The sequence below is a fragment of the Gopherus flavomarginatus genome, chromosome 8 (genome assembly GCF_025201925.1).
Source record: "Gopherus flavomarginatus isolate rGopFla2 chromosome 8, rGopFla2.mat.asm, whole genome shotgun sequence".
Taxonomy (NCBI): Eukaryota; Metazoa; Chordata; order Testudines; family Testudinidae; genus Gopherus; species Gopherus flavomarginatus.
Window position 1 is genome coordinate 108903640 of NC_066624.1, and position 26250 is coordinate 108929889.

Genomic DNA, 26250 nt, shown 5'->3' on the forward strand with positions numbered 1-26250 from the left:
AAGAAAGGGTATGGAACATGTAAACAATCCTCTCCTCTTTGTACAACCAATTAATCTATATACTGTTATTATAAAGATCAGCTGGAATGGCAAATGAAACAGATCAGCAAGAATTCTTGCTTCTTTTTGTTGTTCTTTTTACATATCACAAACTATCACTATACAGTGAGGAAGACTTGGTGCTGTCATGGCGAAAAACAATGGGCAAGTTATCACGTTAGTTTACGAAAGACAAAGTAATGGCACACAATATTTTAATTAATACTAAAGTTGTTTGTCACAAGAAAGGAGAAAATTCAACTACATAAAACACATGGACAGTTAAAGTTTAAAGCCATTCAATAATATTTACTCTGTAATTAAATACCTCAGACTTCCGTGTATTAGATATTTGGAGAGCAAATATTTCAACGGGAGGTACATGCCACACCTGCTTTGGTGCTTTTATAAATTCCACTAGGGGTCTCTCTGCATCTTCAGGTGCTTAAACACCTTTGCAAATCTAGCCCTGACTCAGCATAGAGAGGGACAGAATGGGAAAACAGCACTATAGCTCCAGTGCAGCCATCTGATAGGGTATGAGTTGGGAAAGAACCATCAGGCCTTCCAGGGAGTCCATCGACAGGAGCTAAGGTATTTACCCACAGGACCTGGATGCAGGCCTACAATGGAACTAAATGAGATAAAGTATGCCTGTAGATTCTTAACAGCGATGTAGTTCATCATATATTATAAGATAAAGATGCCTCAGAAGCCTATATATGAGGCTGTAATTCCATTTTGTGGAACTGGCAATATAACCATGGTCATCAGAGGCCCAAGATGTAATCATAACCTTACGTAAGCTTGGTGTACATTACTCCTTACATTTTATATGTAGAGTCATAATCTTATGTCCCTGGTGCAATATATGTAGACTTGGCTGAATCTGATCTTTTAGAAGAATTCAATGGATAATTTTGATATACATTTTTAAGCATTTTTAAAATCATTTTAATTACGTAATTGTCTAACCCACCGCATAAATTTAATGACAATAGCCACTGAGATTCAAAAGTTAAAGCTTTATAACCAGTAAAACACAAACTGTCAACATCACATGGCAAAATAGACAAAGGAAATTTCCTTACATTGAACTCTACTAAGTCCTGAAGCAGCATTTTTCTTATTTTGTCCGTCTGTATATTTCTGTCATTGATGGAAATATTTTCCATTGGTGTGTATGTACGGCAAAATCCACATTTACCAATAAACATCTAATCCTTCCAAGCCTAAATATACAGCTTAATGAGTATTCCATTTTAAGATGGCTACAGAGACAAGAGCAAATATCAGTATTGATTGTACTTACGGTTCCAGGCCTCGTGAAGTCAATACTATGAGCTATACTTTGTCTCATCTGATTGCTAAACAAACGAACACAGACACTTTGAAGATATTCTGGCGTGATCTAAAATAAAGAAACAAACCAAGCACATGGAATTACGTAACATTTCCATTTGACATCAGCCAGGTACTTGTACAGGAAGTCAATGTGTCCCAGGTGGTGTGTCCCAAACCATTAATGGATCACAGTAAAGTTCTAGATTGGTCTTGGGTGCGGTGTGGAAGTGAGACCCTGCAGGCAGAGGAGAGGGTGGGAAGGGGGAGCAAGCTCGCCCCGTTATCACCCTGCAGCAGTGGCTTCTCTCCCACAGGGCTGGGCCCGGTTCTGGGTTTTGTGACCTGGCACATGGAGTCGCAGTCCACTCAGGTTTATCCCAGCCACCATCCCCACCCACCCCCGTCATGAAGGGGGATGGACAGGACAAACTTGAGTGGTGCTGTGACCCTCTGCACCAGACTGCAGCACCACTCACTCAAACTTGGACCCGCTGCCCCTCCATGATGGCAAATCTGAATGGCAGCAGGTCACAATGCCCGGAGTGGGGAGTGGGCCAAGCTACATGGGATTGGAGCTGTCTCTGAAAGGTGAGTGAAGGGTGAGTTTGCTCTCCACCACCCTACCCTGGGGCCTCCACTCTGCACTAGGCTGGGATTAGGGCTGCAGTACCAAGGTGGTTGGTGTGGGTGGCTGGTGCCTCCTTGGTGGGGCACCAAGGAGCAGGAGCTGGGGAAGGATGCTGGCCTATGAATTTGGAGCCTCCTGACTAATTTGGATCTGGAGGGGGGGAGGGGTCACAAAAAAAAAAAAAAGACAAAATGGAGTTGGTGGGTCACCTTAGTAAAATGTTTCTGGGAACCGCTGCAGTAAGTAGTTTTACAAGGAGGTGCCAGAAATGAAAATTCATCACACTAAAGTCAATGTACAAGTTTTCTTTTGTTAAAAGGGAAGTTAAACCAAGAATAAAGACTAAATGGCAATATTGCTGAGAATTATAAGGCAACACCTCACCATAAGCCTGCCTAAACAAATGGCAGAGCTCAAAGCATACAGAGACAGCTATCCAGGAGAGAGAGAAAGTGCATGTCACATATGTATATATTTTGTTCGTCATTTCATACAATTCTCATGTTGTTTACAGTGGGCTTTAGAGTTTTTCGGAAAATAAAATCACAGCAGCGCTGCCTCCCAGGGAAATGGCCATATGCTTCCTGGATATCGGGGGATTTGAGGGTTGGGATGTTGACACTTCATTCCCCCTTGCTGAGAATAGGGGCTCCTGGACAGGGATCTACCTGCCTCAAAGCAGCTGAAAGCTCTTCAGTAGCTGAGAAGCCTGCGCTTTCCTCTCCAGGGAACCCCAATTCGTAACATCTCTTGGACACTCTAAAAGCAGCAGTAGCCAGGTTCCCAAGCTCCTCGAAGTGTAAAACAACATTATCTTAAATAGCCCAGTTTGGGGCCATAACTGTTTTTTTCTTAAATGATGGGCAGGGACACACCAATACTTTCAGTCAGAACTAATATACTTCCAACATGATTCTATTCAAAGTTCAAAACCACCTGAAAGTCAGACCCAGAGTAGAAACATTGATCCACAACTCAAGAGCGCCACCAGCTGGACACATTTGGGAAGAATCAGATGATGCACTGTACTTTGCTTTGAGTGCAAAGGAAAACAAAAGTCAAAATAACAGCCCCTTAGCCTGGTGCTCTTGACACAGCTCCATGTAAGAACACAGGGAATCTCACCTAGGACAGCACCACACCAAGGTATGGAATGGGAGCAGCGAATGACTGGACATTTACTCCCAACTATTTTCAAAGCTAGTGTGAGCAGGCACCTTTCCCATCCTTTTCTAAAGCGAAGTCCACACACTGTGGCAGATTATTCCTTGCATGGTGCCACTTTAACACTGCTTCATCAGCAGAAAGCAACCCTAAACTCACTGGCAGGGCCGGATTAACTCTCCTGTGGGCCCAGGGCTATTAGATTTTGTGAGGCCCATGTATACAAGTCTTTTTCCTAATTTAAAACAAAATGATCACAATTATGGCATTGAAGCTATTAACGCTATACTAAACTTGCCTTTTAATTAATATAAAGCTGTTCTGTGGTTACATTTCAGGCTTAAAACATGTAGAATATAGTTAAATCAAAATAGCCTACTTCTTACCTTAGAACAGCTGTTACATTAGTTTCTTTCTGGGAAGGAGTTTGGGCGCAGGAGGGGGCTCCAGGCTGGGGCAGAGTATTGGGGTGCAGGAGAGGGTGAAGGGTGGGGGCTCTGGGAGGGAGTTTGGGTGCAGGAGGGGATTCTGACCTGGTGCAGAAGTTGGGGTGCAGGAGGGGGTGTGAGGTGTAGGCTCCAGCCAGAAGGCGCTTACCACAGGCGGCACCCAGCCAGTGACACAACAGGGTTCAGGCAGGCTGCCTGCCTGCCAGCCATAGCCCCACGCCGCTCCCAGAAGAGGACGGCTGCTGGCACATCTCTGCACGCCCCTGGGGGAGGGGGACAGCATGTCTCCGTGTTCTGCCTGTGCCCGCAAGCATCATCCTCGCAGCTCCCACTGGCCAGTTCCTGGCCAATAGGAGCTGCGGGGAAGGTACTGGGGGCAGGGGCAGCACGTAGAGCTGCCTTGCCCCCTTCCCCAGCCGGCCGATTCCGGGAGCGACATGAGACCATGGCATGCAGGCAGCCTCGCTGAGCCCTGCTGCGCCGCTGGACTTTTAGCAGCCTGGACATCAAGATAGACTGGCAGAGGCTCCAGGATTGACCAGTCGATCGCAATTGACAGGTTGGTGACCACTGAATTGTATATAATTATGATTTATTTTTGCAGAGTCCCCCTTAGCCTGATACCCTGGGCTGCAGACCCTAAAGCCCCTGCACTAATCTAGCCCTGGTCACCAGCCACAAGACGTTCACCCAAGTGTAGGGAGATCCTTCTGTGACACAGAGCCAGTGTAGCGACCCCAACCTCCACTTTCTGCTACCTCAACAGCCCCTGGAAGCTACTGGTAGCCAGCATAATTACGAAAAGCCTTCAGGCTGTTCCAAGTTACACTGGAAGACTAGACCAGCACAGAGTCAGGCCTTGTCTATACACAAATTACTAAGTTTGGTGGCTGTATGTCGACCTCAGTAATTACTACAGTGGTTCACGTCCATACATGCCGTGGTGTGCATCCTCACCAGGAGCACTTCTACCAACTTAACTGTGTAGGGTACTGTGGGGCTCTGCCAGCCATGAGCCCCGTGTGGGGCTGATAGCCAACAGGCGACATAAGTAACGCAGTGTCTAAACAGACACTGCCTCACCCTAACTGCATCGATCTAAGTCCTACGCCTCTCACGGAGCTGGAGTTATTAGGTCAGCGTAGTGGGTGACTTACATCAGTGGGAGCAACACTGTAGCGCAGACGCTTACAGAGGGTGGAGGTAAGCTGCCTTACATCGACCTACCTTTGTAGTGTAGGTCAGGCCTCTGCCCTGGCTCAGGGGCAGAGAAGGACTTTCAAGGACATCTCTGCAATGCCTCCACCCAAAGTTGGGCTGTGCATTCCTGAGTCACAGACAGGGATCTGAGCCTCTTTGCACAGAGACAACTCTCCTTCTTCATGGGAACTTTTCTTTACTAACTAAGTTAACATAACACAAAATTCAGCTTGGAGGATGGAGGGCACACATGGCTTTAAGTCATCCTTGCACCACCCAGATCCTGGGTTAGCCAGGAGACTGGTATAAATTAGAGACGCCCAGTGGGTGTCTCTAATTTAAAGCAGCCTCCCAAGGGCTGTTGTGCTGTGCCATAGTCCATAATGTTCATACCACTGTGCGCTATGGAGATTCTCCTTTCCTACACCTATGCCAGAGCCCATGAGATAGCAGAACAGAAACAATTATGCTTGCCCTATACTGTTCCCCAGCTGGGGTAATTCTGTTCCAGCCCTTTGTGGCACCTTTACCCCACCAGGGCAGCATGAAGGGACAAAGGGAGAATCTCTCCTTAAGATTTCCGTTTGTCTATTAAATGCATGCTGAACTGACAGACAGGGCCATCCCTACGCATATGCAAAGTATGCACCAAATTTCCTGATGCCCTACGCAGCTGCGTGCTGCTCCAGCCTGTGCTTCGCCACTTCCCCATGGCTCCCACCCCTGCTCCGCCATGGCCCCACCCCACTCCACCCCTTCCCCAAAGTCCACGCCCCTTCTCCACCCCTGCCCCGCCTCTTCCCACCCCTGCTCCACCCCGACTCCCCTGAGGACTGCAGCAGGGGTCAGGCCTGCACTCACCAGCAGTAAGTAGAGCGAACCAGCCCCAGCCTGCTCTGCTCCGCCAGCTCCCAGTCGCGCCGCTGGCAAGTGCTGGGTGCGGTTCCCCCTGCTCCTCAAGGCTGGGAGCCAGGGGAGCAGAGCGGAGCGGGCTGGGGCCGGGTCACTCCACTTCTCGCCACCCCATGAGTGCAGGGTTGGGCCTGGCTGCCCTGCATTCGCCAGGCGCAGGAAGTGGAGCGACTCAGCCCCAGCCTGCTCCACTCCATCTGGGGCCCCACAGAGCTCCCCCACAGTGGGGCTGCATAGGGCACCACAATGCCTAGGGACAGCCCTGCTTACAGAAACACTGAGCTACCATAAATCTTAACTTGCACTTCAGGCGGATTCTACTTCCATTTCCTAAAGCAGAAGCATGTACACACTTGGGGCTCATCTTACCATCTTGCCATTGACTGTGGCCTCGAGGGAATCCACCAGTTCAGCAGTGACCCCGATGAGATTGTGATAGTCTACCTGGATTTTATTAAACCGTTTAAGGTAGGTCATGCTCCTGTGCTCAGCCTCCACTAGCTGCTGATGAAGCTGCTGCAACATTTCTATGAAGAGGTTAAAAAAGAAAACAACTTATTCTTCTGATTAAAAAAAGGCAGAAACACAGTTTTATTGCTCTGCAGGACAACAACTTTGCCTGCTGCCATAGAATTATTTCAGACACAAGATCATAGGCGCCGATGTCCTCTCTACCCAGGGGGTGCTCGACCCCACCTCTGCCTCTAGCTCTGCCCCCACCCCTTTCCCCAAACCTCACCCCACTTCTTCCTGCCCCCGTTCCACCTCTTTCCCACCTCTTTCTGCTCCCTCCCCCAAGTGCACCTCATCCCCGCTCCTGATCCTTGGGTGGCACTGGGAGGGAGGGAGAGGGAGGTGTTGATCAGCAGGGAGTAGGTGATTGAGAGGCAGTGGGGGGGAAGGGAGGGAGGAAGCTTGGCTGCCATTGGGTGCTAAGCACCTGCTTATTTTTTTCAGTGGGTGCTCCAGCCATTTCCCCCCTATCCACAAGGCTTGCTACCCTGTCAAAGAAAGCTATCAGGTTGGTTTGACACAATTTGTTCTTGACAAATCCATGCTGACTGTTACTTATCACCTTATTATCTTCTAGATGTTTACAAATTGATTGTTTTAATTATTTGCTCCATTATCTTTCTGGGTACAGAAGTTAAGCTTACTCAACTATAATTCTCCGGGTTGTCCTTATTTCCCTTTTTATAGATGGGCACTAGATTTGCCCTTTTCCAGTCACCTGGCATCTCTGTTTGGATTGTTATGTCTGTTTGGATTGTTTTGTAATTTGCATCTGCGTGCTGCGCTCTCCAACCCCATGGCACAGTGAAGAAACTTCCACATGGCTTCAACTACCATGGTCCCATTGCATCCAGCCAGCATCTGGTCCATGCAGCCAGGGTTCAAGAATTCAGAGCAGAGGCAGACTCAAAATACAGTTCAATCCAAAAGGATGTGACCCTTTGTTACCTCGAGCTTAGACTACAATGTGTAATTCAAGTTACTTGAAACTACAAGAGGTAAAACATTTTCTAACGGAAGGGTTATTTTGAAGTTGGAGCTGTTACTTCAAACACAAACCAGCAAGAGGTGAAGGAGGACCCTTAATCGCTAACTCATGGAGAGCCATGGTGCTTTGGCAATAACATGAATTAGACTAAGCATTTCCTGTAGTAAAATTTGTGATGACTGTTTTTGTAAATGCAGCTGTGCAATGCTTTTTTTCTGTGCTAAATCACCATCCATTTAAGACTTAAAGAAAAAATTAATTATACAATTAATCATATAATTTAAATCACTCTCAAGATATCTAGCCATCCTTCTACATTACAACATTCATGGGATTTTACAAATTCCCCAAGAATTCCCTGCATCTTCTGCCTTAGAAACTCCTGGGAGGGCAATTTCACCATGTACTTAGGCAGATAATTCCTCTGTCTAACGGACTTGGCAGTTAGCAGAATTTGGAATTACAGTAGAACCTCAGAGCTATGAGCACATCAGGATGGAGATTGTTCATAACTCTAAAATGTTTGTAACGCTGAACAAAATGTTATGGTTGTCCTTTCAAAAATTTACAACTAAACATTGACTTGTAAAGTTTCATAGCAGTATTATGCAGAAGAAAAATGCTGCTTTTAACCATCTTAATTAAAATGAAACAAGCACAGAAAGAGTTTCCTTACGTTGTCAAATCTTTATTTAAACTTTTCCTTTATTTTTTTTTTTAGTAGTTTACATGGGGGGGGGGCGGGAGGGGGTGTCTCTGCTGATGCTTGATTACATATTTCCAGTTCCAAATGAGCTGTGTGGTTGACCAACCAGTTCGTAACTCTGGAGTTCATAACTCTGAGGTTCTACCGTATACTGTACCCATACTGACATCTGAAAATAATTCCACTTTTTCTTTTATTTACACTCCTTCTACTACAAAAGGAATAATAAGGCACATTAATGGGTTACATTTCTGTTACATTTTGTTCTTTCACATCCAATTGCTTTTAGGGTAAACAGAACACCAATACAAACTAAACAACAATGATATTTTAAGTTTTAATTTTCAAGCCTAATCCAAAGCTCCCTGCTCTCAAGGAACAGCAGCAACCTGTATCACATTATTGACTACCAATAATAGCATAAACATACAAACAGAAGATGGGAATTTGAAGTTGCATGGCACAGTGGACAGGGCCATGAGCCAACAAAAGCTATAAAGCAGTGGTGGGCAACCTGCGGCCCATCAGGGTAATCCACTGGTGGGCCACAAGACAGTTTGTTTATGTTGACCATCCGCAGACACGGCTGCCCGCAGTTCACCGTTCCCGGCCAATGGGAGCTGCGGGAAACAGCGGACAGCACGTCCCTGTGGCCCACACCGCTTCCCACAGCTCCCATTGGCTGGGAACAGTGAGCCGCGGCCACTGGGAGCTGCGGCGGCCGTGCCTGCGGATGGTCAATGTTAACATTGTCTCGCGGCCCACCAGCGGATTACCCTGACGGGCCGCAGTTTGCCCACCACTGCCATAAAGGGAAGTGGGGGAACTCTGCAATTACTGCTGATGTTTTTATTTGCTAGAAGATTATGTTTTAAAGTAGCTAGACACTCAGCCATCTTTGCTCCTATGGTATGAAGATGGCATCTTACTTATCTGTAAAACAAGACTGAATATTTACTGTGGAACTAGCTGGTGAAAAATTCCCAGGGATCAACTTTACTACAGCACATTAAACAGAACTAGGACTTCTTTTATCAGACATCAAAGTTTTATGGAGTGGCAGCAATGCATTCAATCCCCCCCACTATGAAACAATGCAGCTTTAAATGAATGCATGGGAAAAAGCACAAACAAGTGTTTAAGATACAAGACCAGGAGTCAGAAGAACTAGAACCTATTCCCTGCTTGATAAGAGACTTGTTCTGTGATCTTGAGTAAATAACTTTGCCTCAGTTTCCCACTCTGTAAAATGGGGATAATACCACTCTTCCCTCACAGGGGTGTTGTGAAAGTGAATTGTTGTTTCTAAAGTGCTTTGAGATCCTCATTCGGAGGGTGGTACATTCTACACTGCATATTCCAAGCACAAATTCTTAGGAAGTTCAGAACACTACACAGTTACTGTGAAACCTGATATATCTACCTTCCAAGCCATCCTTTGAAATGGACAAAATTACAATTCCTGACAACACAGTAAGCAAACTTACAGAGGGAATCTAATTACACAATTGCCTAAACTATAAAATATTCATAGCATCACAAAAATGTAGGGGCTGGACGGACCATTGAGAAACCATCGAGTCCAGACCCTATGCGTTGAGGCAGGACCAAAAAAACCTAGACCATCCCTGACAGGTGTGTTTGTCCACCCTGTTCTTAACCTCCAACAATGGAGATTCCTATTCAACGAGGGATGTTCACACAGAGGAATCTTAGCAACATATTAGTCATGAAACAGATATCCACTCATTGTTCATTTGCTTTTCGTAAGTTTGATGGGGAACATTTTCAGTGATGAGAATAACTCTTGCAACTATGGTTGGCAGGAAGAACTACACACCCAAATACCTGTACATCCCACAGAATGTATTTGAGCATCTCAGCTTTTAAGAATTCTTTCCACACGTGAAGACCACATGATGCTACAGAAATTGTATTGTATACACTTTGCACTGTGCTGCTTTGTACTATCAATAGATCTCATTTTTTAGCAATTACCATTGTTACCTGCTGAAAGGTTTACTAGCTTTCAAACTAGGAATTTGGACATCTTGGTAGCCTTCCAAGTTCAGTTGCTTTTGTTTTTCATCTTTCAAATTAAATCTCCATTTCAGAAAGCCCCACATAGTCTTCACATTACAGAATAAAAAACAATACATCACAAGAAAAATCTATGCTGTGAGGTTATAAAAATGGATTCACAGGTGTGAACTTTGCCACCAGGAAATACAAAAGAAAGCTGCTGGTCAACCTCCAAAGATTCTATTTCCTCAATTTTATTTTAAGCACCCAGGATACAAGCAAAGCCTGGGGGCCATAGATCCTGACTTTTAATTTTCCCGGAGGGGTGCCCTACCCCCATGCCACCCCTCCTCCCAAGGCCCCACTCTTGCTCTGACTCTTCCTGACCCCACTCCGCTCCCCTCCCCAATGCCCCACCCTTGCTCTACCTCTTTCTGTTCCCACTCTACCCCCTCCCGGAGGCCTCCACCCATTCGCTGCTCTCCACCCTCCCTGAACCGCCAATCGGCAATTTGGAGGCGTCACTGAACAGCTGTTGGGCAGCACTCCCAATTGGCTGATCAGTGGTGCCGCCGAACAGCTGCGTCTGGTGGGTGCTGAGCACCCATTGTTTTTTCTCCCCGTGGGTGCTCTAACATTCTGTAATTCTTCAGACCTTCCTAATCAAACAAAAAATCTACAGGGGAAGGTGTAAGGTAAGCAGGCCACCCAGACAGCTTTTAAAATCATACAGGTAAAAAAAGTCTTGTGGCAAACAGGTGAGGAGCCAGAGCATCACAGGTTAATCAGGAATGAGTAAACACTCTAAACTCTCCAGTACATCCTCCAGAGCATTTGCACCACCTCTTCTAACCTCAAAGTGCTTCAGCATGTCAGAGACTAATGACTGGCAAGGATTTACAAAAGCCTGTGTTGAGAACTCTTTGCCATGCTACATTTCATTCATGTGTTCCTTATTAATTCTGTTTGCCTTTCTACTTTATTGATAAAGCAAACACTCACTCATGTCTCCAACAGTGAGCCTGTACTATGGATCTCACTAGGAGCCCTACGCAGGAGATCTTGGAGCATATCACAAAGCTCACATCTCAGACCCAATTCCCTTCAGATGAGGCAGGCCTCAAACAATCTTTTTTAAAGTCAAAACCAACTTAAATTCTAAGGAATAAAACAGAGCTACATATTAAGGCCTGACACTGCCACTGGAGCTACACGGGCAGACCCATGAGGTTCATAGCTGAAGTCAGGAGAACAAATTAGTATTTCAGAAAGGAGTGAGTTCTCTCAATGGTCTCACTTTTGGAAAAGTGCAAGCTAGAACATTGCCTCTATTACTTAATAAAATCAAATGCAACACAAAACACAAAATAATGACGCAAAAGACTGAAATGTACAACATTAGAAAACAAACCTCATTTGTTTTAATAAACCAAATTAGCAGAGTATAAAAAATAAATCCTCAGAGTAAAATAAACCGACATAACATAAGAGAACATAGGGAAAATGTTCTGAAGCAACTATGTGATTTAGAAGCCTAAGTTTCATTTTCTGAAGTGACTTAAGCACTCAGATACCTAAGTCCCACTGACATTCAGGGAAACAGGCTCCACTCCTTCGGGTATGTCTACATTGCACTTGGGAGTGAGCCTCCCAACCCGCGTCCACAGACTTGTGCTAGCAGAGCTTACACTAATGTGCTAAAAATAGCTGTACAGAGGCTACTTTTGTGACACACTATCTCTCGAAATAGCACCCCAAAACCCCCATATTCACCGCTATTAGGATATGTTTTGTACAAAGTATGCTTTGTGAGATATCATTTGGAAAATTATAATCTGTTGAGCATCATTGTTCTGTCAAAATGTATGTATCATTAGGAGATTTTGCTACATGTTTCAGTAACAAACATGTTGAGAGTCTGGGAAACACCCACGGACTAGCTCTTCAGTAGCACTATAGGAGTGACCAACACGCAGCCAGGTGTAAGAGTACCATCACCAGCCATTCACCAGCAGGGGAGTTGTAAACAAGAGATTTACAATTCACACAAAAGACAGTTGCTTGAGCATGTACTCCATGGGGCTGTCTAACCCCCAGGATACGGCAAGGATCTTTCCAGCACCTGGAGGAGAGTATAAATAAGGGACAATGACATCATCATGTCACCTCTCCTCCCCCCCATACAATGAATGCAACAAGATCTTTTGGAAGACAAAAACATTTGAAGTGGGGGAGTGGTTCTAATTAGAAAAGCTTTTCCAGTTAGTACAGACTGCTGTAAGTTTTTGAGTAAGAGAAAACATCTACTTCAAATTTGACTTAGTTTGACAAAATTTAGGAATTAGACTGGGATTTTATCTTTTATTTAGGGCTGTCAAGTAATTAAAAAAATTAATCACACTGTTAAACAATAATAGAATACCATTTATTTCAATATTTTTAGATGCTTTCTACATTTTCAAATATATTGATTTCGGTTACAACATAGAATAAAGTGTACAGTGCTCACTTTATATTTATTTTTTATTACAAACATTTGCACTGTAAAAAAGAAACTTCAATTCACCACATTGAAGTACTGTAGTCCAATTTCTTCATCATGAAAGTTGAACTTACAAATGTAGAATTTTGTAAAAAAGAATAACTGCACTTAACAATAAAACAATGTAAAACTTTAGAGCCTATTGGTCCACTCAGTTCTACTTCTTGTTCAGCCAGTCACTCAGAACAACAAGCACTGAGTGTTGGGGGAGCACAGGGGAGGGGAAGTAAGCAATGACTTGTGCAGGAGGAGGGTCTGGGAGGATGGGAGGTGACAATGCGGAGGAGCAAGCCTTAACTTGTGCAGGAGAAGGGTGAGGAAGGTGTCTTGCTGCTGCTTCTGGAAGGGTGGTTTCTGGTACTGGGCTCAGCTCATTTTACTGAGCTAGGTGGGCTCCCTTTCGCAGAGTGAGCCCTTGTTTGCAAGGGAGGGCGGATTTTACCTCAAGGACTCATCATACTGCAGGGGAGGAGAGGCTAGTGCAGGGAAGCTGAGCTGACCACGGGGGTCCTGAGCAGTGTCAAACGCACATTTCTGAGGTGCAAGGCTGGGACTAGGGATATATGAGCGTTGCCCTGTACATAATTCAAGAGTGGCTGGGCATAGCACTCTGGTATATGTCCAGGGATGACCTGTGTGCTAGAGGCAGGAGTGAGTGAGCAGAGCCTCTGCTCACACAGCAAAGCAGGGCATAGGGCACATCAGACTGGAGAGTTAAGCAGGAACAACCATCTGACAGTCCAGACTGTACCCCGGGCATGTCATAGCTTTGATGCTGTAATTTGGGCTGGAACTCAGACTCCTAAACCCACCTCCACATTGAGAGGAGCTTGAGAGCCCAAACTCCAGCCTAAGCCGCAATGTCTACACAGTTATCTGTACAAACAACGAGGAGTCCTTGTGGCACCTTAGAGACGAACAAATGTATTTGGGCATAAGCTTTCATGTACTAGAACCTGTGCACACTGGTGCAAACCCTGGTAAATCAAGTTTGTTAACCCAGGCTCACTCCCAGATGCAATGCAGACATACACTCGGGGGCTTTTGAACATTTATAAAACAAAATATGACAAGAAAATTACTCCAGAATTAACACATTTTTATCAGGGTTAAACCAATTGGTTCAATATTAGGAATCTAAAGGAAAAGAAACTTAATTCCCGTTCAAGACCATAAAACTCATTGTTTCTCTGCAAACCCCTGCAACTTCCAGAATAATTTACTATGATTTGAGAGCAGAGGATCTGTATATATACACAGCTATAAACACATATTGGAGAGCAATTCTAGGAAAATTGTATCTAATCAGGATAGCAACATTTGCTTAAATATGGATCTTTTACCAAATCCTCCATATGTTCTGTTTTTAAGTAAAAACGTTACTAAAAACAAGCTAGAAATACAATCTCTGCCATTAGGCCCTCTGGCAGACTGCCTTTGGAAAGTCCCACTGACTTCAATGCAGTCCCTCCTATAATAAGTTATAGGATTGGGGCCTTAATTTTAAGGTATTTTTTCCCCAATTTCATTAGCATTCCTCTCATCCTAGGCCTATCCTCCACTCTCAGTTACAGCTACTGGTAGTATAAAACTTCCCCAGCAAATCTGATCATTTACCTTTGCTGCACTGTCCATTCTCCTTCTGTTGTAAGAGAGAGAGAGCAGTTCAGGAAAACATATCTCCATTTAAGGGGTATTTAGGATAGGGACATAGACCAATGAACTGAATCAGTATGGTAAAACCTATCCAGTCCAGTGTCCATACTGCTTCTGGCATCACTGCCTAATGCTTCAGGGGAAAAAGAAAAACCTCTGATGTGTAATGTTGCACAGAAATATGTAAGAGCCTCTTTTCTTATTCCTGCAGACATCATTTTATGCTCTGAAGCATGAGCTTTGATAACCCTAATCTTAGCGTGCAGACACCAGGAAAAGGCTTGAAACTGTTATGAAACAAAAACTGTAGCAAAAATTAATTGACGACGTACGTTGTGCAACTGGTTTATAGAAAGAAATGTTTCCTACCAAAGAAACTCATAGGACTTGGTCATGAGTCAGCCATGCAGAGGAAGAAGGAAGCATAAGATGCCCACTTACTCCTCTGTGTGGGCTTGCCACATGACAAGTCATAACGTGGGAAGAGCAGCCACTGCTGATCACAGCTTCCCATCCAGCCAAGCAGGCAGAGAGTGAAGGGGCATCACCAGATCAGAAGGTGCATTAGCTCCATCCACCCACTACAAGGACCAGTGGAGCCATGCTGGTGCATTGGGGAAAACGAAGCTGTACTATGAAAAGGGATGGTGCAAATCATATCTGCTGAAGCTAGGACTTGTAGAGTCATAATCTGGTCCCTGTTTTGTTCCTGGGGCTACACAACTAGGTGCGGCCCCTTACAGAAGGCTGTGAGGTATCAGTCTAGCCCTGAGTGAGCTGTGCTGAGCAAAAACTGGGACAGTAGTCTTGTCATACTTCTGCTACTATGCAGATTAGGCCTCCCACTGTGGCTTAAATGACACTGTTAGAGAAAAGATGATGATTTTTTAAATAAAATAAAGCATGCGGCATAATTTGTTTAGTAAAATAATTATCTCTGGGACTCCTGAAAGCTCTGAAAAAATTCCACTGAAGTGGACCTCTGAGAAAGATTGAGGATGTATTGGCTGCCCAGAGAGGGGTCATGTCAGGATTGTGCCTCAGACATGATATACTATCCATATTATATTAAGTAATGGTGATCTGTTAAACACACAGGTCAGTAGGTACCAAATATTTAGACTGCTGTCCTAACATTTGATATAACTTTTTTTAAAATGACTTTACTGAATGTGGTATGTCAACATTTCCTAGGGTAAGTAATACAACTTAGTAACATTACAGTGATTACACAGCAAACAAGCTGCATGTTGCTTCAATAAAATTACTATAAAAAGGCGCAGTCTAATTTAAAGATCTTTAAAAAGTTTTTTCGAAAGGATACGTATAAAGTGAGAAGCCTTGGGGCATGACTGGCTTTGAGAGTCAGAGACAGGAACTTTTCCAACCTTGCCTTTAACTCCGGCATCCAAGAATCCTTGAAAAGAAAAAAGAAAAAATTACAGCTGGAGTCATAGCAATTTCCAGCAGCAGACAACACAGCCAGTATTGCAGTGAAAAGTTGTGCCTCTAACGTTATGAAAGCCAGCCTGTTTGATGAGCGGCTCATACGCATGCAAGAAAAGGACAAGTCAGCTCAACAATAACACTGAAAACAAGAGCAGCCATACTGGGTCAGACCAAAGGTCCATCAAGCCCAGTATCTTGTCTTCCAACAGTAGTCAATGGCAGGTGCCCCAAAGGGAATGAACAGAACAGGGAATCAGCAAATGATCCATCCCCTGTCACCCATTCCCAGCTTCTGGCAACAGAGGCTAGGGACACCATCCCTGCCCATCCTGGCTAATAACCTATCCTCCATGAATCTATCTAGCTCCCTTTAAAACTGTGTTATAGTATTGGCCTTCGCAACACCCTCTGGCAAGGAGTTCCAGAGGCTGACAGTGCGTTTCTTGAAAAAAACACTTTCTTGTGTTTGTTTTAAACCTGCTACCCATTAATTTCATTTGGTGGCCCCTTGTTCTTGTATTATGAGAAGGAGTAAATAACACTTCTTTATTTACTTTCTCTATGCCACTCATGATTTTATAGACCTCTGTCATATCCCCCCTTAGTTGCCTCTTCTCCAAGCTGAAAAGTCCCAGTGTTAGTAATCTCTCCTCATACAGAAGCCATTCTATACCCCTAATAATTTTTGTTGCCATTTTCTGATTCTTTTCCAATTCCAATATATCTTTTTTGAGATGGGGCGACCACATCTCAAAAGTGGGCATACCATGGATTTACATAGAGGTAATATGATATTTTCTGTCCTATTACCTATCCCTTTCTTGATGATTTCCAACATTCTGTTTGCTTTTTTGACTGCCGCTGCACACTGAGTGGATGATTTCAGAGAACTATCCACAATGACTCCAAGATCGCTTTCTTGAGTGGTAACAGCTAATTTAGACCCCATCATTGTATATGTATAGTTAGGAATATGTTTTCAAATATGCATTACTTTGTATTTATCAACACTGAATTTCATCTGCCATTCTGTTGCCCAGTCACCCCATCTTGTGAGATCCTTTTGCAGCTCTTCGCAGTCTGCCTGGGACTTAATTATCTTGAGTGGTTTTGTATCATCTGCAAATTTTGTCATCTCACTGTTTACCCCTTTCTCCAGATCGTTTATGAATATGTTAAATAGGACTGGCCCCAGTACAGATCCTTAGGGGACACCACTATTTACCTCTCTCCATTCTGAAAACTGACCATTTATTCCTACCCTTTGTTTCCTATCTTTTAACCAGTTACCAATCCATGAGAGAACCTTCCCTCTTATCCTATGACTGCTTATTTTGCTTAAGAGACTTTGGTAAGGGACCCTGTCAAAGGCTTTCTGAAAATCTAAATACACTACATCCACTGGATCCCCCTTATCCACACGCTTGTTGACTCCCTCAAAGAATTCTAGTAGATTGGTGAGGCATGATTTTCCTTTACAAAAAAACATGTTGACACTTCCCCAACAAATTATGTTCATCTATGTGTCTGACAATTTTGCACTTTACAATAGTTTCAACCAATTTGCCTGGTACTGAAGTGAGGCTTATTGGCCTGTAGTTGCTAGGGTCATCTCTGGAGCCCTTTTTAAAAATTGGCGTCACATTAGCTATCCTCCAGTCATTTGGTACAGAAGCTGATTTAAATGATAGGTTACAGACTACAGTTAGTAGTCCTGCAATTTCACATCTGAGTTCCTTTAGAACTCTTGGGTGAATACCATCAGGTCCTGGAGACTTATTACTGTTTTGTTTATCAATTTGTTCCAAAACCTCCTCTAATGACACCTCAATTTGGGACATTTCATTTACAATATTTTATTATTTAGTCATATATAATATTTTATTTCAATTTTAAAACAGTTACCCCAAAACAGGCATACTGAATGTGCATGGAACACAAAGCATTAAATTGCACAAATGCAAAAAATCAGGCAAAAAAATTAAAGGCGAATAAGAAAAGTTCATTTATTTGTAATGGAACATAATGAACCACTGCTAATTCTTCAGGTTTAATGAAGGAAGCTATAGAAATCATTGTATTCATTTTTCATAGTTGACTGAATTTAAATTTATGTTTTGTCATTAGACTATCAAGGATCATGGTCTTACATCAGTAAATCAGAATACAACAATTCTATAAGAGGTTTGGATTCCAAGAACTTGTAAGAAAACTGGACTAATCTATGAATCATCTGCTGTTTGGAATGCAGTTTTCTTTCTAACCATCTGACAGATAAATCTTACCCTAAGCACCAGAAAACAGAGTGAATCAGAAAAAAAAGACAGCCTTTGTCTCTTAAAAATTCCATACCAACTACTCATTTCCTCAGTCACCACCCTCCATCCAATCTGGTTTCTGCTTGCTGAAAAGGTACCTAACAGGTGAACAGTTGATATTTTTCAACAAGCAGCAACAACTTCCTGAGATTTGCTGTTCTGTGTGCTCAGAGCTGCTCTTACATCTCAAGTTTCCCCTGTGTTTCACCAGGTTGGAAAAGATACAGGATTCACATTTGCGAGGTTTGCAAGTCTGAACTCAAGACAATGATGCACCATTGAATACTATATTGCCAGGTATACTATATGTGCTTATATCCCTTTCTGCCTATCACATTTTCAATATATCTCACACCAGAGGCAACATGCAGGGGTGCATGTTGGGTCACATAACCCCCTCAGATTGCTATGAGCAACAAGCTGCCCTTGCAGGGCTCAGAGTGAACTGACCCCATGCCCTCACAAGGAGTCCATGGCCGGGCGCTGTGTGAAATGGCACGGAGGCCTGGCGTGCCCCCTTCAGCTCCTGGCCCTTCACCGCAGCTCAGCAGGCCTCTCTGAAGCTTGCTCTGCTCAGCCTGCTGGGGCGAGGAGGGCTCTGTCCTTCTCACACTACGCCCCACTAGTTTTCCAGCTGCTTGGCTCCTCTCCCCGGCAGCCAGGCCCAGGTGGGAAGCAGAGGGAGCGGGACAGAGCCATTTCTGGCAGGTGAGGGTGGCCATTCCAGGTCACTGCTTCTGTGCAACACGTGAGAGCCCAGCTAAGGAGGCAGTGGCAGGCAACCCTAGCAGGGCAGGACGAAAACGGCAGCCCCAGACCAAGCAAGAGAGGGGACTGGAGGGTGATCGCTGGGGAAAGTGCCGGGAGCAGGTTCCCTGTGTTCAGGCTGCACTGGCCCAGAGAAGTAAGGCTGGAAGGTTCCTGCACCCAGAAGCAACACACTGGGTGTTCACATTCCCCCCACCATCACCTTTAAATTGTGTCCCCCAGCTCTTAACACTTACATGTTGCCTCTGCAAGCACTTTAGACAATACATTTAGTCCTTTTCAAGAACAATAGGATTCTGTTTTAAAAATATCTGGCCTCTCTCATTAACCAGACTGCTTAGTAGGTTAGTGACTCCTCCCTGTTTTTGTCTGCTTTAACTTTGGAATTGAGCAACTGACTTGGAGGCATGTGAATTGTATGATTCCACAGAAGCTGAGAGTGACTAAGCGGCAAAAAAACAAAAAACAAATACAAAAAACACAGCAGCGCGATCGCACCGCTCCATTCTTTAGCAGCAATTCATCAGCGGGTCTTTTGCTCCAAGAGGGACTGAGGGACCCGCCACTCAATTGCCGCCAAACACCCGGACGTGCCGCCCCAATAGCGGCCAGAGTGCCTCCGCTTGGTATTGGCCGCCCCAAGCACCTGCTTCTTTAGCTGGTGCCGGCTCTGATTGTTCCCCACAGGTATCTGCATTTCAGAGTCAAGTGGGACAGCGATCCTATTTATGAACACACCACCTGTAAAACACTTTGGGATTGTTGAGTACACAAGCCTATGTAAGTGACTGTAAAACGTTACTATGTTACTAACAGCGCTTACACTGCATCTCACCACAAATATCCTTTTTATGATTTACAATTTCTGCAGAAGGAAAAAATAAAAAGCATTATCAGACTAAACAGTACTCAGCATCCACCAAAAACAAAAAAACTGTGCAAAACAAATATTTACCTGAAAGAGTTCTTTAAAGGAAGGGTGGACCATGGGGTTGGGAACAAAAGGCAAAGCATAGAAGGGGAGGAATTCTGTGGTCTGGCTCAGTGCAGCCCCTTTAGTCTCCAGGTATGTTTTAAAGTGAGAAATCCTTTCATCGAAGTCAGCTTTGTCCTAGGAAACAAAGAAACAGGCATCATTATTTAGAAGACAACTTCTCTGAGTGTTTAAGGGGCTGGCAGCTGCAAACGGAGACTTAAACTCAACATCAAGCACGAATTCTCCATCCCACGGTACCTGCTAACCAAGTACAGCTAAGTGCTTCTCAGTGGCCAGCCCAGGGAACAGCCCTCATTCCAGCTAGTCAGAGAGCATTTCACAGTTTCCAAAAGGAAAATGCAGAAGGGTTCTTCCATGTTAGGACCACGGAGCCAAGAGAAATAAGGAAGGGCTACTTGCTTTATGAGCAAAACAGTCTTGAGCACTTGGAGCATATTTCCGCAGGTCAAGTGCCATATCCGCATTCAGCAAGTGGAGAGGAAGTCACTACTTGATTTTAAACATGTTAAATAAGCCATCTCTCGTATCTCTAGCAAGCATCTTCATTAATGATCTGGTGGATGGAGTAGATGCACTCTCAGCAAGTTTGCAGATGACACTAAACTGGGAGGAGTGGTAGATACGCTGGAGGGTAGAGATAGGATACAGAGGGTCCTAGACAAACTAGAGGAGTGGGCCAAAAGAAATCTGATAAGGTTCAACAAAGATAAGTGCAGAGTCCTGCACTTAGGAAGGAAGAGTCCCATGCAGTGCTACAGACTAGGAACCGAGTGGCTAGGCAGCAGTTTTGCAGAAAAGGACCTAGCGGTTACAGTGAACAAGAAGCTGGATATGAGTCAGCAGTGTACTCTTGTTGCCAAGAAGGCTAACGGTATTTGGGGCTGGTTAAGTAGGAGCACTGCCAGCAGATCTAGGGACGTGATCATTCCCCTCTATTTGGCATTGGTGAAGCCTCATATGGAATACTGTGTCCAGTTTTGGGCCCCACACTACAAGGAGGATGTGGAAAAATTGGAAAGAGTCCAGGAGAGGGCAACAAAAATGATTAGGGAGCTGGAGCACATGACTTATGAGGAGAGGCTGAGGGAATTGGGATTGTTTAGTCTGCAGAAGAGAAGAATGAGGGGGGATTTGATAGCTGCCATCAACAACCTGAAAGGGGGTTCCAAAGAGGATGGATCTAGACTGTTCCCAGTAGCACCATATGACAGAACAAGGAGTAATGATCTCAAGCTGCAGTGGGGGAGGTTTAAGTTGGATATTAGGAAACACTATTTCACTAGGAGGGTGGTGAAGCACTGGAATGGGTTCCCTAGCGAGGTGGTGGAATCTCCTTCCTTAGAGGTTTTTAAGGTCAGGATTGACAAAGGCCTGGCGGGGATGATTTAGCTGGGGATTGGACCTGCTTTGAGGAGGGGGTTGGACAAGATGACCTCCTGAGGTCCCTTCCAACCCTGATATTCTATTATTCTATGATTTATGGTATAGTAAAAGCTACACAGGAACAAAATCAATGGGTCAAAAATCATCCTCAATATCACATGGAATATATTTTCTGGTAGATATTTATTTCATAAACTGCTTTAAAAAGAAGCATTGTGCTAAACCCAGAAGAGAGAACTGTAGATTAAAAAAACCACCACCACATTTTTACTAACAATCATTCTCACTTAAGTCACTAAATTACACGTTAATGACAATTTTTAAAATATAATTTACTTTTCATGGACTTCTGGTCAGATTGGACAAAAAAAAAAAAAAAGACTAGTCAGTTTCATCTGGCTGCTTGCACCACTGCAGTACTGCGTTGTTTAGAACAGATCATACGCCCAGCCTGAGACTATTTGGGTATGTCTACATTACAATTAAACACTCATGCAGACCCATGTCAGCCGACTCAAGCACATGGGGCTTGAATTAAAGGACTGTTTTATTGTGGTCCCAGAGTCCAGGCTCCAGCCAAAGCCCGAGTCAGCTGACACAGGCTGGTCTGGGAGTTCAATTGCAGTGTAAATATACCCTTTGCTTTTTTTACATTGCTTCCAGCTGAATATATTTTAAATTCTTGGGAACATCTCTATCAGAATTAAGTGTTTTTTTAAAAAACTTACATTTCGGATCAGATTTTACCTGACAGTGTCCCTTTTTGTTGGCAGTCATAATAAAGCAGAGGAAACAAGAGAGAACGCAAAGGCTCACACAATGGGACATTTATTCTAGCAGATACCAATTCTCACCTATTAAACACTGTGGACAGCTTTGCTAACACTAGGTGGCCCATTGAAACTGACTTCACAACTTGATGTGCTACTTTTCTATTGTGCAGTTACTATATGTTCCCCTGAAGCTATTCCCGTTATAAAGCATCAGTAATAGGGTCCAGAATATATTAATTCTATTACATTATGGTGAGGTACTACATAGTTACGGTTACAATCATGTTTACAATACAAATCTAGACTTCGGACCACACTCTAAAACCTGCACAAAAGGTTATCTGAGCCCAAAATAACAGAAATGGTAGATGAAGCTAAAAAAAGACTTTTGTCACCAAAAAAATTGAGGTGTCAATCGATCTTGAAATATGGAAGTTTGAAGTAATAAGGTATTTTTCCTGTTTGGTAGATTCTGCTCATTAATTTGATATTAATTAATAATATAATATCTTATTGGCCTTGTAAGTTACTGAATGTTCACTGGAATAAAACAAACTCCCATGAATTCAAGGGCAAGATTTTAAAGGCAGATCTCCCTTTGAATTCTTTGGAACTTGACAGCACTCAACACCTTATAGGATCAGGTTCAGGTGAATAATTTCACCTCCAAGCTTCACTAGCTCAAACGTCTGCTTTCAAGACAAACTAAAATATAGGTTGCTGTTGAAGAAATAGATTTGCCTGGGGATAACTACAGATCAATCCATCATAATCCATTTTGGTTTGCCAAACACCAAGATTGGAGAAGATACACAAAAAAATTAAAATACAGTCCAAACTGAAAAACAAACCTACAGGCTTGCCCACAGAATGCTTCAAGAGGTAGATGGCAAAGTGGATGTGAAGATAAAACTCCAGCTTCTGGGCAAGAGGGTCATTGTCTCGGAGTGAAGAGGAAATATGCTGCTCCCAAAGTTCAAAGAAAACTTTCTGATCTCCATCTTCAAATGCTGTAAGCAGATCCTTCTGCAAAGGAAAAGAGAGTTCATTCAACCCCACATATAGGTGGGCAACATTTACAAAAGTACCTGACTTAAGAGCTTAAGTTCCATTTTCAAAAGTACTTAGCTGTTTTTGAAAATTTTACCCAAAGCCTCTCCCAATTCACCAGTTACAGACTAATTACATTAACCATATTTCAACCTGTACCAGCACTCTGCTTCTTCTTCATCTCCTTTCCACAATCATCCACAGTTGAGAGGCCTTGACATTATTTCTGTTGTCCTACCTCGCTCAAAAAAAAAATTAAAAATCACACCTTAAAATCTCTCTATAAGATGGATATGAAACTCGGCCAAACTTTCACTCACTCCTCATAATTTAGCCTTCCCCTTTACTCCTCTAACTATGAATAGTGAGCAAGAAAATAATACGGGGGGTACAGGAAGAAAGTGTCGATCCAGACTTATCAGTTTATCCATGTCTTCATAATAATGAGGCAGAGTCCCAGGAGCAGAGAGAGGACATAATTCCTGTGTATATTTTAATAAATTAACAAGATGTACGTATTTATTTTGTTTTGTAAAGTGTGCTTATTCCATATTCTAGAGCATATTTACATATAACATTATAGAGAAACATTCAGAACATTTCAAAATGTTCATGATAACATCCTCCTACCCAAACAGAAATAACTTTGCAACAACCCACTCCTGCCCTCCTCAACAACTTGGGACATAACATGACCATCAAGGCCTGCAGCCAGACCATAGTGTCTAGTGATTTGGGGTGCCTCAACTTTGGGCGTCCTATTTGACTCATCTTAAAGAAGCCTGGTTTTATGAAAGTGGGAGTTCAGTAGTAGAACAGGGCAAAAAGCAGATGTTTTGATTCGCTGGCAAATCCGAAAATACAAGAAAGTCATTCAGTTTTGGTCAAACCAAAAGTAAATATTTTCTAAATATCAGAACAAATTGTTTTGAGTCACACAAAACATTTACACAAAACTGAAATGTTTTAATTTCAGCCACTTAAAAATATTAAAGAGAATTCTGAAACAAAAAGTCATTTTGAACTGAAAAAAATCTAAACGTTTTGATTTTTCCAGAATTTTTTTTTTAAAAATACCAAAATAATTTGACGAAATTGACTGGAATTCGTGAAACGTTTAGGTGTTGCTGACTTGTCATTATTTGCTGAACAAAAGTTTTGTATGAAAAGTCTCGTCCTGCTCTATCAGCACCTTCTGAAAATCAGACCGTTCCAATGAGTGTCAATCTGGAAACCCAGAAAGTGAGCCATCCAAACTCATGAGTCGCATTTGAAAATTTAGACCTTGGGTTCTGTAGGACTGTGATTACTGAGGGGGTGAATTTCAGTTGAGGTCCTTTCACTGAAAATACCCTACTATCAGCCTACTCCTGTTTAAACCAAAAGTTAGCGTAAGCATTTCAGATTATTTCAACTGATGTAATGGTTCTGATCATTAGCTAGTCAAACCAAATATAAAACATTTGTTACCTGGATAATCAAAGCTTTTGAATCTCTCAAGGAACCACCTGCTGTTTTAGGTAATGGCTTCCCTTTTATTTTACATTCCTTTGTAAATGTTTTCACTGTGTCTTCAAACTCTGTGAAGTCTAAATACTAAAGACACAAGAACACACACAGATAACACACACTAAGCTTTTTAATGTTTAAAACAGTGACCAATGAATAGGCAAACTTATTTAAAGGTTTGCTACAAAGCTTTACTATAATCAGTTGATTTTTTTAAATCAAGAAAAGCAACTAATATCTAGTATGCAACATTTTTTTTTAAACTTGATTGAACAGATAGTCACATAACTTTCTTGTAATTAACACTTTCTGAAAGTAGCATCATCTACAGGTAATGGGACTTCTACCACCAGGACAGTCAGACAAATGCTGTGGCTGAATTTTAAAAGATCTGATAATTTTACCATCACTTAACTTATCTTAAGCAAACCACATTCTTCAGAGCAAGCTGCAGAGGACCAGAAAGATTTCTCCCTCCTCCATCCAAAATGTACAAAACTAGCCACATTACAGGGTTTGGGGGAGGTTTGCCTGCCTCTGAAGTATCAGCAATGCTAGAAGCAGGACACAAACATGGGTGGACCAACAATCTAGTCCGTCCAACTATGGCAAATCCTGTGTTTGGCTTTACCATTTCGTGAGAAATTAATAAAGTACAAATATAGACTAAAAACTGATGGTATGAAAGTGCAAAAAGAGAGAAACCAAATCACAAGATTGGAGGCTCTGTCACCAGAGTAAGGAGAAAAGATATGTCAATTACATGATGAAGCAAGCAGTATGTACTGTTTGTGGCACAGCGCTAAACAGGTGACTGTATCACAGCAAAGCCTTAACTTAAAACTAATTGAAAGAAGAAAATTCTTATCTGTGTTATTGATACTGAGATGATTAAATTTGAAATAATGTATGTTGACGTTTCACTATTCATGCTGTTTTCTTGTTTGTTACATCTTGGATATACCTCAATCCTGTAAAGAGTTACACAAGTTATTCAACTTCATACACTACAAATAGTACCACTGAAGGCAATGGCACTAGGCACAGTGCATAATGTTAAGTATATATTTTAACTTTTTGTAGGATCAGAGCCCTAGGTTAGGCAATAACAGGGGACTGGTACATTTCACTTTCTAATTCTCAGGTACTAGTATATTTGGTCTGTGAGTCTAACATCACAGCGAAAAGCATTAAACAAATGCTTTTCACTGTTTATTTTAAAATGTTCATTAACACAATTCTATTTACATTATATTTTTCAAAGCCTTTTTAAAATAAGACCTTTTGGGTCCAAAGTCAGTTGATAGCGTTCCTTTAACTAAGGTCCTGATTTTGCAATGAGCTCCATGCAGGCAGTGCCTCATCAGTGGGACTCCATGCAGCCGCAAGCATCTGCCCACATAAAGTAATGCCAAGATCAATGCCTAACAGTTACAAATTTGCTCCTTCTCCCATTCCTAAGTGCAGGCACCACATGATTTCCTCTTTTCTATTCCATGGTAAACATCTACCTCTTTCACCAATCCAAGTAACTCGGCTTCATAAGCGAGGACGTCTCCCATCATTAAAGGTTACTACTGAATCTCAATGAAGAAAGACCTACGAAGTCATCAAAACACAAAGAATTATTAGCACCACTGTTATCTATCATTCACACATTATCTATCAGAGTGTTTCCCAAACAGTGGGTCCCAGCTCAGTGTGTTGCCATAAGGTTCTAGATGGGTTGGCAGGCCCAATGCAGAGGGGAGGCCCCAGGAAATGGGGTTTGGGGAGAGCGCACCCCCTCCTCATCAATCATCAGGAAGCAGAGGCTCTTGTCTCCTGGGGCTTGGCCTGG

General features: G+C 43.0%; 1 protein-coding gene across 6 annotated transcripts in view; it reads right to left on the reverse strand.

Moving 5' to 3' along the window:
• Window positions 1-26250, reverse strand: part of ARMC9 (armadillo repeat containing 9) — a 137321-nt gene that overhangs the window by 104429 nt on the left and 6642 nt on the right. For all 6 annotated transcript variants that reach the window (XM_050963799.1, XM_050963801.1, XM_050963802.1 and 3 more), the window contains exons 3-10: window positions 25922-26009; window positions 24372-24497; window positions 22707-22877; window positions 19654-19809; window positions 15488-15580; window positions 14125-14149; window positions 6106-6263; window positions 1352-1450 (exon numbers count right to left, since the gene is read on the reverse strand). In XM_050963799.1, the coding sequence (XP_050819756.1) occupies window positions 1352-1450; window positions 6106-6263; window positions 14125-14149; window positions 15488-15580; window positions 19654-19809; window positions 22707-22877; window positions 24372-24497; window positions 25922-25975 (882 nt within the window). In that variant the 5' untranslated portion in view covers window positions 25976-26009. The remainder of the gene's footprint in view (window positions 1-1351; window positions 1451-6105; window positions 6264-14124; window positions 14150-15487; window positions 15581-19653; window positions 19810-22706; window positions 22878-24371; window positions 24498-25921; window positions 26010-26250) is intronic.